A 12,900-nucleotide genomic window follows, 5' to 3' on the forward strand; every position below is an offset into this window, starting at 1 on the left:
AGGGGGGGGAATAACGAAGTTCCTCCGCTTTGCACAGCGGCTCAGTGTTCCAAGTGCAAATGTCAAACCCAGGGGAGGAGGCGTGGGGTTAAAAATTAAAGGGGGGGGAAGGGGAGGGAAAAGGCAAAAATGCCCCTTATGGGCCTTCAAATAAAAAACAAATGTAGTAGAAAGACAAAAACCAAAGCGTATGCTCCGAAATCACAACCAAAGCCAAAAGGAAAGGGAACGGTTTCAGCTATGCTCTATAACCTAGAAGGGACTTTTTTTTTTTCTGTATTTTTTTTCCTTTTTTTTCCTTTTTTTCAGTCCTATGTCTTGTGAAATTCCAATGCTTTCCTCTTGTTTTTCCTCAAGTTTGTCACAGTCCTTTTTCTTTTCTTTTCTTTTTTTTTTTTCCTCCTCCATTTGAAGTCACTGAAATGAAGAAAAATAAACCAAAAATAAACCGAAAATAAACCGAAACCCAACCAAGTCCTAATTTCTCTCTGGGATTTTGTTGCTCTTTCTTTCCTTTCTCCGACAGATGCAATCTCTGCTGCAGTCTCTGGGGGAGGAGAGGCCCTTTATTTGACACGGCCCTGGCGTTCCTGCAGGGGGAAAAGAGAGAAGGCATCAGTGGTGTCCCATGTGGGGAAGGGAAGCGTGAGGAGCAGCTCTGCTGCCTGCCTTCACCCATGGGTGCCACCTCACTCCTTCCAGGGATGTGGGATCACAGAATCAATCACCCAGGTTGGAAGGGACCCCAAGGATCATGTAGTTCCAACCCCCCTGCCTGGCAGGGCCACCAAACATCCACATTCAGATCAGGTTGCCCAGGACCCCGTCCAACCTGGCCTTAAACACGTCCAAGGACGGGGCATCCACAACCTCCCTGGGCAGCCCGTTCCAGGGCCCAACCACTCTCCTAGTAAAGAACTTCCCCCTAACATCCAACCTCAATCTTCCCTCCTTCAACTTGGATCCATCCATTGGGATGCAGACACCTGCTTGCATCCCCCTCCTCTCTGTGCCTCCAGCTAAGTGCCAGCAGGGCATCGCCACGCCAAAGGGAGGAATGGAAGAACTGAGCAGCACAGGGAGGAAGAACAAGGAAAAAACCAACTATGACAAAGGGAATCGCAGAATGGCCAGGGTTGGAAGGGACCTCAAGGATCACAAAGCTCCAACCCCACTGCCACATGCAGGGCCACCAACCTCCACATTCAATACCAGCCCAGGCTGCCCAGGGCCCCATCCAACCTGGCCTTGAACACCTCCAGGGATGGACGGGGCATCACAGCCTCTCTGGGCAGCCTGAAAGGTCTGGGTGAGGACAGAGACACGGTGTGCTGCTCTGGGTGGGCAGCACAGGAACCCAGGAGGTGGCTGAGGGTGGGCAGAGGGGCAGCTGCACATCACACCTCCCCAGCTGCCAGGGATCCACGTGAGTCGCTGAAGCCAAACCCCGGATGGAAAGACAACAAGGGCACAGGGCTGCGGCCCCACAGTGCCGGGAATGGCTCAGAAGGCACCAGAGGCAGCAGCAACAGCACTTGGAGGCACTGAGCTCTGCAGGGAAGCAGCAGCAGCCAGGAGCACTCAGTGCTGGCCCCTGCTCTGCACACACCGTGTCCCTGGGGCTGTGGTGGCACCATGGCCCTGTCCTGCTAACAGTGTGAAAGGCTGATGGCAGATCTCGTTATCCAGCCCCAACCACAGGCTATGCAGCTCAGGATGGCAACATCTGTGAGCTCTCACCTTCATCAAACACCTGACTGCAGTGCTCCTGTGGGGCAGCAGAAGGCCATCAGAGGACAGAAGGAGGCAGCACGTGGCTCCCAGCTCCACTGGGATCAGCCTGCTTCCCAGCACAACGGCTGCATGCTGCCAGCAGTGCTCCTGCAGGGCTGAGCTCAGCCACCCAACCCCTCACCCAGCAGCACACCCAGCCCCCAGCTCTGCTTCCCCAGTCCTGCTGCACAACAGATGCCCCCCCAGCACAGCACAGCACAGCACAGCCATGTGCTCGCTCCCAAGATGGGCTTCAGACCCACCCTGGTCCTGCATCACAGCCATCACTGCCTCAGAGTCGCCCTGCAGAGCTTTCCCTTCTCAACACACTCAGCTCGAGGCACAGCCACAGCCAACAGACTGGGCATCACTTCTATTGTGCTCCACAAACAGCCCCCAGTCCTGATTTACAAACCAAACACCAGGTTTTCCTCCTGCCAGCATGAGAAAAGCCATCAGAGCTACAGAGGAAAGTTCCACCCCAGCCTGCCTCACCTACGAAAGAGGACAAAATCAAACATGTTGCTCTGGCTGCAGCCAGAAAGCTTCATCCTCCCTCTTGCCCGCAATACTGATTGCAAAGGATGAGCCTCTTCTTGCTCAACCATCACTTCGGATTGCACAAACAAAGCACCCAATTCCCAGGAAGCTGATCATCCTCCTGCTTTTCCCCTTGGCTCTTTGGAAAAGGCAGAAGCCCACCTGGCTGTTTCAAGGCAGAATCAAGGCATGAACACCTCTGTGCTCTGCCTCACCACGCGAGTGCAGTGCTAAGGACTGCAAAACCTTGGGCACAGGGGGGAGCTTGAGGGCCTTCACTGGAATTGGTGGTTTGACGTGGTCATAAGGAAACCAGCAAAGCTCACTGATGGCCCTAAGGCATCTGAGCCAATCAAAACAGCAGCCAAGTGTGAAGAAATGGAGGAACCTGCAAGAAAACACAGCGAGTTTGGCCTGCTTGGTTAGAGAAATGAAGTGATGCGGATGGGAAGAAGCAAAGCAGACACAGAGTGCACTGAAACCTACTGCTCCCCATCTCCTCCTGGATGAGGACGTGTCCTCTGGGTCAAGGAGCTCCTGAGACACAAGTTGTTCCAAGGAAGGACTGCTTTCAGAGATGGACAAACGTGTGCTTGCAGAGATCTGCTCCTAGCACTCCATCGTGCTGCACACAGAGCTGCTTGGGGAAGAGGAGCGACGAGCAGTCTGCATGAGCCCAGCAGGCCTCCAAAACCAAGGTGAAGATGCTGCCTTCCTCACACACACAAAGCAAATGCTGCAGACTCTTCCCCAGAGCCCTGGGACAAAGTTCTACTTAGACTTCACCTCAAGTTTAAGCTGACATCGGGTATCATTGTAAGAAATGACCCTGCTGTCAACCACAGAAAAGAAAGCTCAGCACTGTGCTTTGAATACAGAGCCTCTAAAGGCACGGAACCAGAAATGCTGCCTCCATTTCCAAATGGAAAGGACAGGAGAAAGCAGCATCTTGCAGACAAAGGGCACTGCAGCACCATGGCTGTGTCAGCAGCCTGCCCTCAGCCTCCTCACACCCTGCACACGCAGCAGGGCCTCGTATCCCCGCACCTCTGGAGCTCCTCAGCATCCTGGTCAGCTTTAGGCAACGTCCTGCAGCAGGCAGAAAGCCCAGCATCACTAAATGACACGGCTGATGGATGCTCTGCTTCAAAGGCAAGCTACTCCCTATGGAGAAGCCTCTGCTAATAAAATAACCCAGAACACAGCCTGTGTCAGCAGCTCTTAACCTCGGTGCCAGCAGCTTACCCCAAACACTCACAATAAAAGCCACCAGCGATGACATCTTCCTCACTCCCTCCTTTCCCTCCTCGCATACCAAAACCTCCATGTGGTTCCCAGGGAATTCGCCAACCACACTCGCAATTCAACTCAGCTGAAGAAGGAACAAAGTCTTGTTGTGTTTGTTAAAGACTTTCCCTTGAAAGGGGGAAATTCTGGTTCACAACGAATGCAATCAATGCTTTGGTAGGAAAGAGCAGCTCAGGGCATCCTGCGACTCGGAGCTGCAATGCTGAGGCCAAAGGGAACCTGAAGCTGAAGGCAGCAATGAGCTGCTGGAACATGCAGCATGGTTTGTGTGTTATGGAGCTGTGACAAACACAAGGGCACAGACAGGCAGATTTAGGAGGCCTGGAACTGAACTGGGAGAAACAAGGTGTGTTATCCTCTGCTTGGAAACACTGTGGGTATGGTAAAATGAAACATGAGTGCAGTGTCAGCCAGGACAGCGAGCAGAGGGGTACAGCAGTGCCAGTCTGGGCTGTAGGACAAATGGAGAAGGAAAGAAAGAGCTCTGCAGAACACATCAGAAAGCATTCCCTCTTTACAGGGGCTGTGGATGGTCCCCAGCAGGCTCACACTGCACCACTCTGCTCACCCTCACCCCAGCTCCCACAAGGGGCAGCAATACTCCTTCCATCTCTGCTTCCAGAGGGTCTGAGCTCAGCGAGGAACCGACCCACGTGGTGCTGCAGCCCTGGGATGGGACAGGACACGACTGCACCCAAGCAGCATCCTTCCCAGCTCCTCCTTCCCAGCTCCTCCTTCCCAGCTCCTCCTTCCCAGCTCCTCCTTCCCAGCTCCTCCTTCCCAGCTCCTCCTAGGGAGGCAGTGAGACAAAAAATGAGATCCTCCACAGCTTATAGATGCTGCTTCCAGACGAGGCAAGCTGCTGCCCTGCACACGCAAGCTGCACGTCCCTCTGCTATCCAGACCTTCATGCTGAGCTCACTGCAACGTTCCTAGAAACACACAGGCTTCCCAAGGGCTGTTTGTCCCACAAGGATAAAGCAGGCTTCCCAAGGAAGGCACTGCTGCCACGCTCCACACACAGCAGCTTCCAGCACTCCCACATTCCTTCAGCTGGGATCAAGGCAGCGATCAGCAGCATCAGTTTGAGCAAAAACACCCAGACCTCTCATAAAAGTGCATTCAGTGGAGAAGGGCACTGGGAAGAACTGGAGAGCCTGTGGGCACAGGCAGAGCAGACAGCAGGACGGCAGCGCTTTCAGCTCTGAACCATTCAGCCTCCCTCTGCTGGCCAGAGCGAACAGCACAGCACTAAGCAAGACATTTCTCGTCTGATTTCTTGGAACTACTTCTGGGCATTCTACAGAAGTGACTCTCACAGCAAGCAGCACAAAAGAACATTCAGGAGTTCCCAGACTTTCACAAGAGCTCGTCCATCTGCCTGGACAGCGAGCAGGAACCAAACTGTAAAGCAGACAAAGCTTCAGGCAAGCTGAGAGCCAAGTGAAACAACTGCAGCTTGAGTTCCAAACAAGCCAAACCCTGAGACATTTCAGCTTCAGGGGACAGGAATGCAGGACACGAATGCATCGCCACCATCCCAAGGCTGCAGCATTCACTCAGCTGCTTCCCAATGAAGCCACCAAACAGCAGTGAGAAACTCCAGCCATCCTCATAGAGCCACCAGAGAGGTCAAACTGCAGCAGAAAGAAAGCCCAACTCATTTCCTCCCTGGCGGATGTGACAGGGCAGGGGCCCTCTGCATGTAACACTGAGTCAACAGCAAAGCTGGCGTTTGCTTTGTCTATCTACAAGAATCCCTCCTTGCCTGTGAATTCCAGAGATGGATGACTAAGTTTCCTTTGAGAGAATAAATGCTTTCCTACTCAAAACTCCTGCACCGTGGGGTCACACTCCGATGCTGCACCAGGAGGAGGTTTGGGCACGCTGTGCCTGCTGCTGACCCTCAGCACACCGCAGAGAAGCTGAGCATCTCTGGGGAGGAGCCTTCAAAATGCAACTGGAGAGATGAGCAAAGATGTTGTACATTTGAACAGAACTGCTGTGTTGCCTGTTTTCATATCCTGCCCACTTTAGGGCCACTTGCTCTCCAGCAAGGCCACCCATCTGCCTCCTTCCTTCCCCCACGTCTCCCCCATTCTGTCACTCTCCCTTCTTCTCTCCCATTTCCATTCACCATTTTCATTGCTTTCATCCCCCTCCATTCTGCAGTGCTTCTCCCCTCACTGGGATCTGCCCCTTTCTCTCACTGTCAGATGCACAGCACACCACAAATCCCACTTCCTACAGCATCCCACACAGCAGATTTCGGATCGCATTCAAAACCTCAGCTGATAAAGGAGAAATCACCACTTTGGGACAGGCTGGAGAGCACATGAAACCACGTGAGGTCACACAGAGATCAAGTTCACATGTAAAACTGAAGGAGAACCTTCCCTCTGCACACCTTGCAGCGAATTCTGCCTTACAGGCTTCCTGCACACACCACAAATGCTCGAGTATCAGCTGCAGCACACGACTGCCTTTGGTGGGAATGTCTGTGCACTCAACGTTCCATGCAAACTGCATGACAAAAATGAAGAACCGAGCTGCTGAGGTGAGCAGCTGCAGCTCCTGACTCCGTTCCTCAACTGCTGCGTGGAAAATTCCCCGCTGCTGAAACTAAGGAGATGATCAGGAAACTTGGCCAGCACCCAGAAAGCTGTGCTAATGCTAATTTGTAGTGACTGTTCTGACCAAAATACGGCAGAGGGGGTCGGGTGGTTTGAACGGTCACTGAGTTTGGGTAGAATTTTCAGCCCTCCAGAGAACAGACAGAGGGGGACGGGGGGCTCTGATGTGACGCAGCCCAGCTGAGGGCTCAGCCAGGAGCAGCTCACTGCCAGCAGGAACACAATGACCTGCTCTGCATCCAGAGGGGAGCACCAGCAGTCATAGACTTAAATTGCTGCAAGGGAGATTGAGGTTGGGCATTAGACAAAGCCTTCTAACAGGAAGGATAATTAAGCACGGGGCTAGATTGCCCGGGGAGGGACAGGAACTGCTGTGCCTGAAGGTTTTACAAGCAGTGGGAAACATCTGTCACACTGATCCTGCTCGAGGTAGGGGGTGGATCAGACAGCTTGCCAGAGCCCAGCTCTGTTTCTCAGCCATTGCCCGGAGTCCCCACCGCTCTGTAAGTCCAGCATCTCTGAACCAGGAGCTGCAGGACTTCATAGAACTGAACACAACACTGACAAGTCTGGGATTTACAGCAACCCAAGGGCAAGCTGCTATGAGCTCTGCCTGCCAGGACAGCGCCCAGCTCTGGCAGCACACATTGCACCCCAAAAGGAGCTCCTGCTTGGGCAGCACACAGCCAGCCCCAAACCCACCCACCAGCCCATGCCTTCAGACCTCCCCCCCCTCTCACACACCTCCCCTTACCTTTTTAACAGTTTCCTCCTCCTCCTGGCGTTTCTCATAGTGTGAGAAGTCATCGAAGATGGACGTGGTGTGCTTGTAGGTGGCAATGATTTTCAACACCTGCTTAGCCTTTTCCAGAGGCACCTCCTGAGTGTCCCTGGAGTTGGTCACTGGTTTATTCTCGTTGTTCTCTAGGCGGATGTGCCGCAGCTGGCTGTTGGGAACGTCCTTCACAAAAATCCACCTGACATCAAAACGTCCCTTCCACTTGTCCTGGGACCACACACCCGCACACGTGTTGTAGTCCACAGCAGATTTCATTTCTGCTACTCCGCAGAAGTGACCGCTACCGTTGACGCTGAACAGTAAGTAAACGGGGCCCTTCCCATTCATGGAGCGGTAGGCAGCGTCCAGTCTCTTGTTGCCGTGCTCTGTGCTGCACCAGATGTTGTATTTAATGGAACGGTGGATATCGTCCTCAGAGTAACTCTTAATGATGAAAACCCGGCCGTGCTTCGGGTTCCAATCAAAATCCTTGGGGTTGTAGTTGTTGATGGACCTCAACTTCTCCAGCACCGGGTGAGGTTCCGAAGGAGCCGTCCCAGCGCCGGGCTGCGCCGTTGCCACCCCCGCTGCCCTCCGTGCCGTTCTGGCCGAAGGCGCCGCCGCCGCCGCGGTTGCGGGGTGCGACCCAACGCGCGGGCTGAGCTGCCGGCTGCGGGACGGGCAGCGGGGCGGGCGGCGGAGGGGGCAGAGGCTGGGATTGCTGCCCACCGGGAGCCTGGGCCGCGGGAGGGCTGCTGTTCATCTGCTGAGCCGCGGGCTGGGGGGAGGCCTGGGGGGGCTGCTGGGCCACGTTCTGCACTAAGGTCTGCGAGGGGGCTTTCGTCACCGGCCCTTTGTTATCCCAAGTTCCTATATCCATGTTGTGTTTGATCGGAGGCGGGGGAAGACTCGAACCTGCCATGCCGTTCTTGGTCTTCAGCTTGGGCTGCTGCTTAGCTGGCTTGCTAGCGATGTCAGCCCAGGACGTCGGCTTCGGGGGAGCGATCGTGGCCGGAGGCAAGCTGTTAGATGCCACCATGTTGCTGGTCATGGATCCGCTCCCGACGGCCGAACCCACAACCTTGGGGACGTTGCTGGCCACGTCCGTGCTGCCCAGCTTCAGGGCTGCCATCCCCTGGTCAATGGTGTTCATCCCCGGAGCCTTGTTGAGAGTCTCGCTGGCAAAAGCGGACTGTCCGTCGATCATTGCCCCCCCCAGGGAACTGGGGGCATAGGCATAATTGCTGCTGTAGCCGGAGCTTTGAGTGGATTGTCCCTGAGAACTGTTATTCCCCCAAGCCGAAAAGTCAATCCCGCTTGGAAAGAAGTTAAAGCCGTGCTGCCCAAGGAACGGAGTGCTGCCAAGGGCCCCTGGCTGCCCAAACATGGCATCTGGGAGGAAGTGAGGCTCCCCGTTGCTCAGCTGTCCGTAAGAGGTTAGGTAGGGCATGGGGGGATCGCCCCCCGTGGACCAGGCAGCCTCACCCAGCGAGTAGGAGAATCCAATGGAGGGGCTGTAGTAGTTTGGTAAGTAGGAATCGGACATTGCAGTGTATGCATTGTTCTGCAAGAGAAAAACGAGCACTGAACAGTTAGGATGAGGAGAACAAGCGGGCAGGGACCAGGACTAAGGGCCACCTCTGGCTTCCCGGGCCCTAGCCTTCCCACCCTGGGGCTGAGCCCACAAACAGGCCTGGCCCCAAGCACCTCTGCTGCTAGGGGCGCTCCCACAACGGCTTCGCTGCCCCCAGTACGAAGCACAAAGGCTCAGCACGCTCCTCACACTGAGATCAGAGCACAGTTTTAGTGCGCCATGCAGCGCGCACACTGGGCTGCCCAGGAGCTCCTGCTCAGCTCTGAGAACAGCACCTTACCTCACGCACGGATATCATCTTCTGCTTTTCCTCTCTCTATAAAAGAAGGCTTTTCTCACCTGGGTAATGCACGTCTCACAGCTTATTTTGCTGGGTGTTTGATGAAGGGCTTGGAGGAAGGAGGTGGAGAAGGGCAATACGGAGGGCAAAGGTCCAGTGGCACTGCACTGCCAAAACCACAAACATCCCTCGCTGCTCTTAGCACAAGCCCCTTCCTTGCACTTCCTACAGCTTTATCCTGACAATCCACAATTTGAGAGCTCCAAATACCCAAGAACTTGCAAACAAAACAGGATTTAATGCCAGAACGCCAGCTGCTCCAGCGCTGCAAGCACACACTCAAAAATACCTGAAAACAGAGAGCAGTCAGTAGTGCTGCACTGGGAGCCCTTTGCAGCACAGGGACCTCTGCAGCACAGCAAAGCAGGCTTTGGTCTCCCTTTTAACATCCAAATAGCCTTCAGGTTACGAAAACAAATGTTTAATTTTACAATTAGGAAACTCTCAGACATGACTAAGGTTCACTTACATGAAAAACATCTGTCATTCAGCATTCAAACCAACATCCCCCCGGGGAGCTGTTCAAGCCACACTAATGGACATTATCATCCAGTAACGTGAACCCGTGTGCAGACAGCCTTGTGCTACACAGCAGCTTACATGCCAACCCGATGCAGATGAGATGAAAAGTCAGCTTGGGTTCCCATTTAAGAGCCTGGCTCGCAGCAGCTCTGCTCCATTTTTTGTTGAATCACGTTTTCGTGCGCCAGGCGCAGCTCCCACAAGACTTCACACCATACTGAAGCCTATGGAGGCTCCCAAGATGGCTCTGGCCTCCTCCAGAAACAGTTTTACCTCTCCACCATCCACTGAGTCAAAGGAAAGCAACAGGTTTGGGGCTGGGCAGCCTCAGCCCTTCCAGAAAATCAGCAGGAATTATGGTAACGCTGCTCGGTTCATCGCACGACACGCTGGAAAACTTCCTGTGCTGCGTGAAGCTCAGAGTTCCTGCAGCCTTTGTTTTCCCAGGGAAGATGGCACAGAAGTAAAACTATCAACTCTTAGCAGGGTACAGCTGTAGTTTCCAATTTCTGCAGCTATGCTTTGCTATCAAGCACACCTCGCCCTGCTGCACTGGCACAAAGACTGATCGGTATGCAAATAAGCCTTTTAACTCTCTTCATTAAGACTTCTCGTGCAGTTAATTCCTCAAACTCACTATTCCTCTGCATCTGCACCTCAGACAAGGAGGGTTTAAGCTTACTGACTCCTGGAGCTGAGGAATCCCTGTGTTCCTGAGCCTTAAGAACACACAGCAATGTGATTCTGCAGGGCTGACAGCTAAGAGTCACACCTGAAACTGCAGCTCTCCAGCAAAGAGCCAAGAAACTTTACCAGGTGTCACCTGGTGTGAGCGCAGGCAGCTCAGGTAGCAGCTCTGAAAGCACCTGCATTACTCTGCAACAGTTGGCTGAGTTTAATTCAGAGCCTCAGCTCCCTCCCCCTCGCCAGAAAGGCACACGTGTGACACTGCTGTCACAGCCCAGCTCATGGGCTTGGCAGCTCCGCCATCCAAACTGAACCCCAGCTTTTTGTTTGCTGCCCACTGAGGCATCAAAGGACGGGTGAGAGCGACGGGCAACGCAGTGCAGTGAGAGAAAAGGAGGCAAAGTCACCCTCAAGTTTCACCCAACGTGAACACAGAGGTTTTCCCTCACTGCTGCTGCATTCCCACAGCTCTGCTCCCCCTCCTCAGCTGCTGTCCTTTCTCACGACACCCTGACCAGTTTGTGACACACATGCACAAGAAGAAACTCAATGTTGAGAGGTGGCCCAAAATGGAGTAAAATACCACTGGGAAAAGGAAGCAGCTCGCTTTATTCAGGGGTGGAGAAAGCAATCACACCTCTCTCCCTGTGCAACTCAGATTCAGGCCTGTGACTTGTTTTAGGGAGCTAAATAGAGCAGAGTTACTTAACGGACAGGTGGAATGCCCAAGATTGTGCAACAGCTAACAGGTCCTTACAGAGCACAAGCAAGGAAAATACCTGTTGAGCGTTTAACTGAGACAGAAACCTGCTCATATGTTCCAACAAAACATGAATCACAAGTATCTGAAACGATGCACTGACTAGGAAAAGTGATTAAAAAATACAGAAACAAAGCAGCTTTTTTTTTTTAACCAGTCCCAACAGTAAAGGGAAAAGAAGCCAAGAGAATGAACTGCTTCAGCCTTACTACAGATGTTTATCTGTAATGCTTGTAACATCTAATCAGCTGAACTCCATCTGTTGTGTGTCACTCTCCTACTGCTCACAAGACAGAGCAGTCAGCAATGGAGCTGATCTCAAACAACAACTAAAAAGTATCTGGAAACCTGGCTTTCAGGAGCTGCTCACAAACTCCTCAACTCCTAACTGAAGTTCTAAGAAAGTCCCATCAGCCCTGATGACAAGAGTGTTCTGGGAGGTGAGAAATGGAGAAAGCCCCATGACACACATTTTCTGTTTCCTTGGCAGAGACAGGAGAGCACAGATAGCATCTTCCAAATGCCTCCACAGCACGGCTGCATCTCGTGAAACAATTTCACAACGCTGCACAGTGCATCTGCTCCACAAAGAGCCACACACAAGCAAAGAAACAAAGCCAAAGCAACACAACTGAAAGACCAGAAGCAGCAATTTCAAGACAGCCAACAGCGGGCTGAACCTCAACCATAGGAAGCCCCAAAAAGGAAGACACAAGAAGTCACCAACAGCTCCAGCCCTCACCCACGAGTGCAGCTTTTGCTGGGAGAAGCACGGGGACACAAACAGGGGGCGACGAGGGGAAAGCTGGCAAGCAGCAGAGCGCAACGGGCACGGCAGAGCTCCAGCAGCTCAGCTCACTCACCGGCCGGGCCTGAGGGCTCAAGTAAGGCTCGAAGTCGTCGTCGTTCAGCCCATCCTTCTGATGCACGGAGCCGTTTTGCACTGAGGAAGAGATGCGCGGCGTTAGGAAGCGCTCAACAAGCAGCAACACGACCGACCGCCTCCTCCTCCTCCGGGCCGGCCCCGGGACCGCGCTGTGCCACCACACGGCGGGCAAAGCCAAGCCAAGCTCTCCTCCGCACACAAACTCTCCCCGTGAGCACTTTTAAGGTGGTTTTTTTTTTGTTGTTTTTTAACGTTATTTTCTCGGCCCTTTTCCCGGCTCTGCTCCCCCCGCGCCCATCCGCACCGCCCGGCCCCGTCTCACCTTTGTTGCCTTGGCCTTTGGGTCTCTGCGGAGGCGGCATGGAAAGAGAAGGGAGAGCGGTGAGTGAGGGGAGGGGCGGCCGCAGTCGGCGGGAAGGGAAGGAAGGGGAGGAAGGCCCGGCCCGGCCCGCGCCCCGCAGCTAGGCCTCAGCCGCGGCCTCGCCTAGCGGGCCAGGCCCGGAGCCACCAAGGGGAGGCCGGGGGGCGGCGGCGAGGCCCCTACCTGCTCCAGGAGGCTGCTGGCCGACATGGCTCCGCGGCGGAGCGGCTGCTGCCGGGGCGGGGCGGGGCGGGGCGGCGGGCGGCAGTGGCGGCTTTGTCCGGGAGCGGGCGCGGCGCGGCTGCTTGGCGGACTCCGACTCGCCCGCGGCGGCTGCCTGGTTGAGGCGACGCTCTAGCCCGCTCCCCCCGCCTCGCCTCTCCTTCCGGCCCGCGTCTATGGCCCAGGCCCGCCGCCTCGCGCCCACACGCGCTCCCCGGGCGTCACGCGGCACCGCGCGCGCGCCGCGCTCCCAGGCACAATGGCGTGGGGGGGGGGGGGGGGAAGGAGAGCGGGCGCGGCGCATGCCGGGCGGGAGGAGGACCGGCACAGCGCCCCCTCGTGGATGGGCGGGGGAGAGCGGGCCGTGCGGTGCGAGGCGCTCTTAAAGGGCCACGCACGCCATGAAGGGATGCGCTTTGCCAGCCCCAAAACAGCAAATCCCAAATCCTGCTACAGACATCTCTCTCGGGTCCAGCGATTCATCACCCTATGATTT

The 12,900-nt window shown here is 54.8% G+C and overlaps 1 protein-coding gene across 1 annotated transcript; it reads right to left on the reverse strand.

Annotated features, from left to right (window-relative positions):
• Positions 1 to 370: 370 nt before the first annotated feature.
• YTHDF2 (YTH N6-methyladenosine RNA binding protein 2) lies at positions 371 to 12,663 on the reverse strand. The gene is given in 6 exon segments (XM_048968969.1): positions 371 to 590; positions 7,009 to 7,605; positions 7,607 to 8,596; positions 11,799 to 11,878; positions 12,144 to 12,168; positions 12,366 to 12,663. Coding segments are annotated over 6 exon segments (1,743 nt in total). The 5' UTR covers positions 12,393 to 12,663; the 3' UTR covers positions 371 to 566.
• Positions 12,664 to 12,900: the final 237 nt, after the last annotated feature.

Source organism: Lagopus muta, chromosome 23 (assembly GCF_023343835.1).
Source record: "Lagopus muta isolate bLagMut1 chromosome 23, bLagMut1 primary, whole genome shotgun sequence".
NCBI classification, from domain to species: domain Eukaryota; kingdom Metazoa; phylum Chordata; class Aves; order Galliformes; family Phasianidae; genus Lagopus; species Lagopus muta.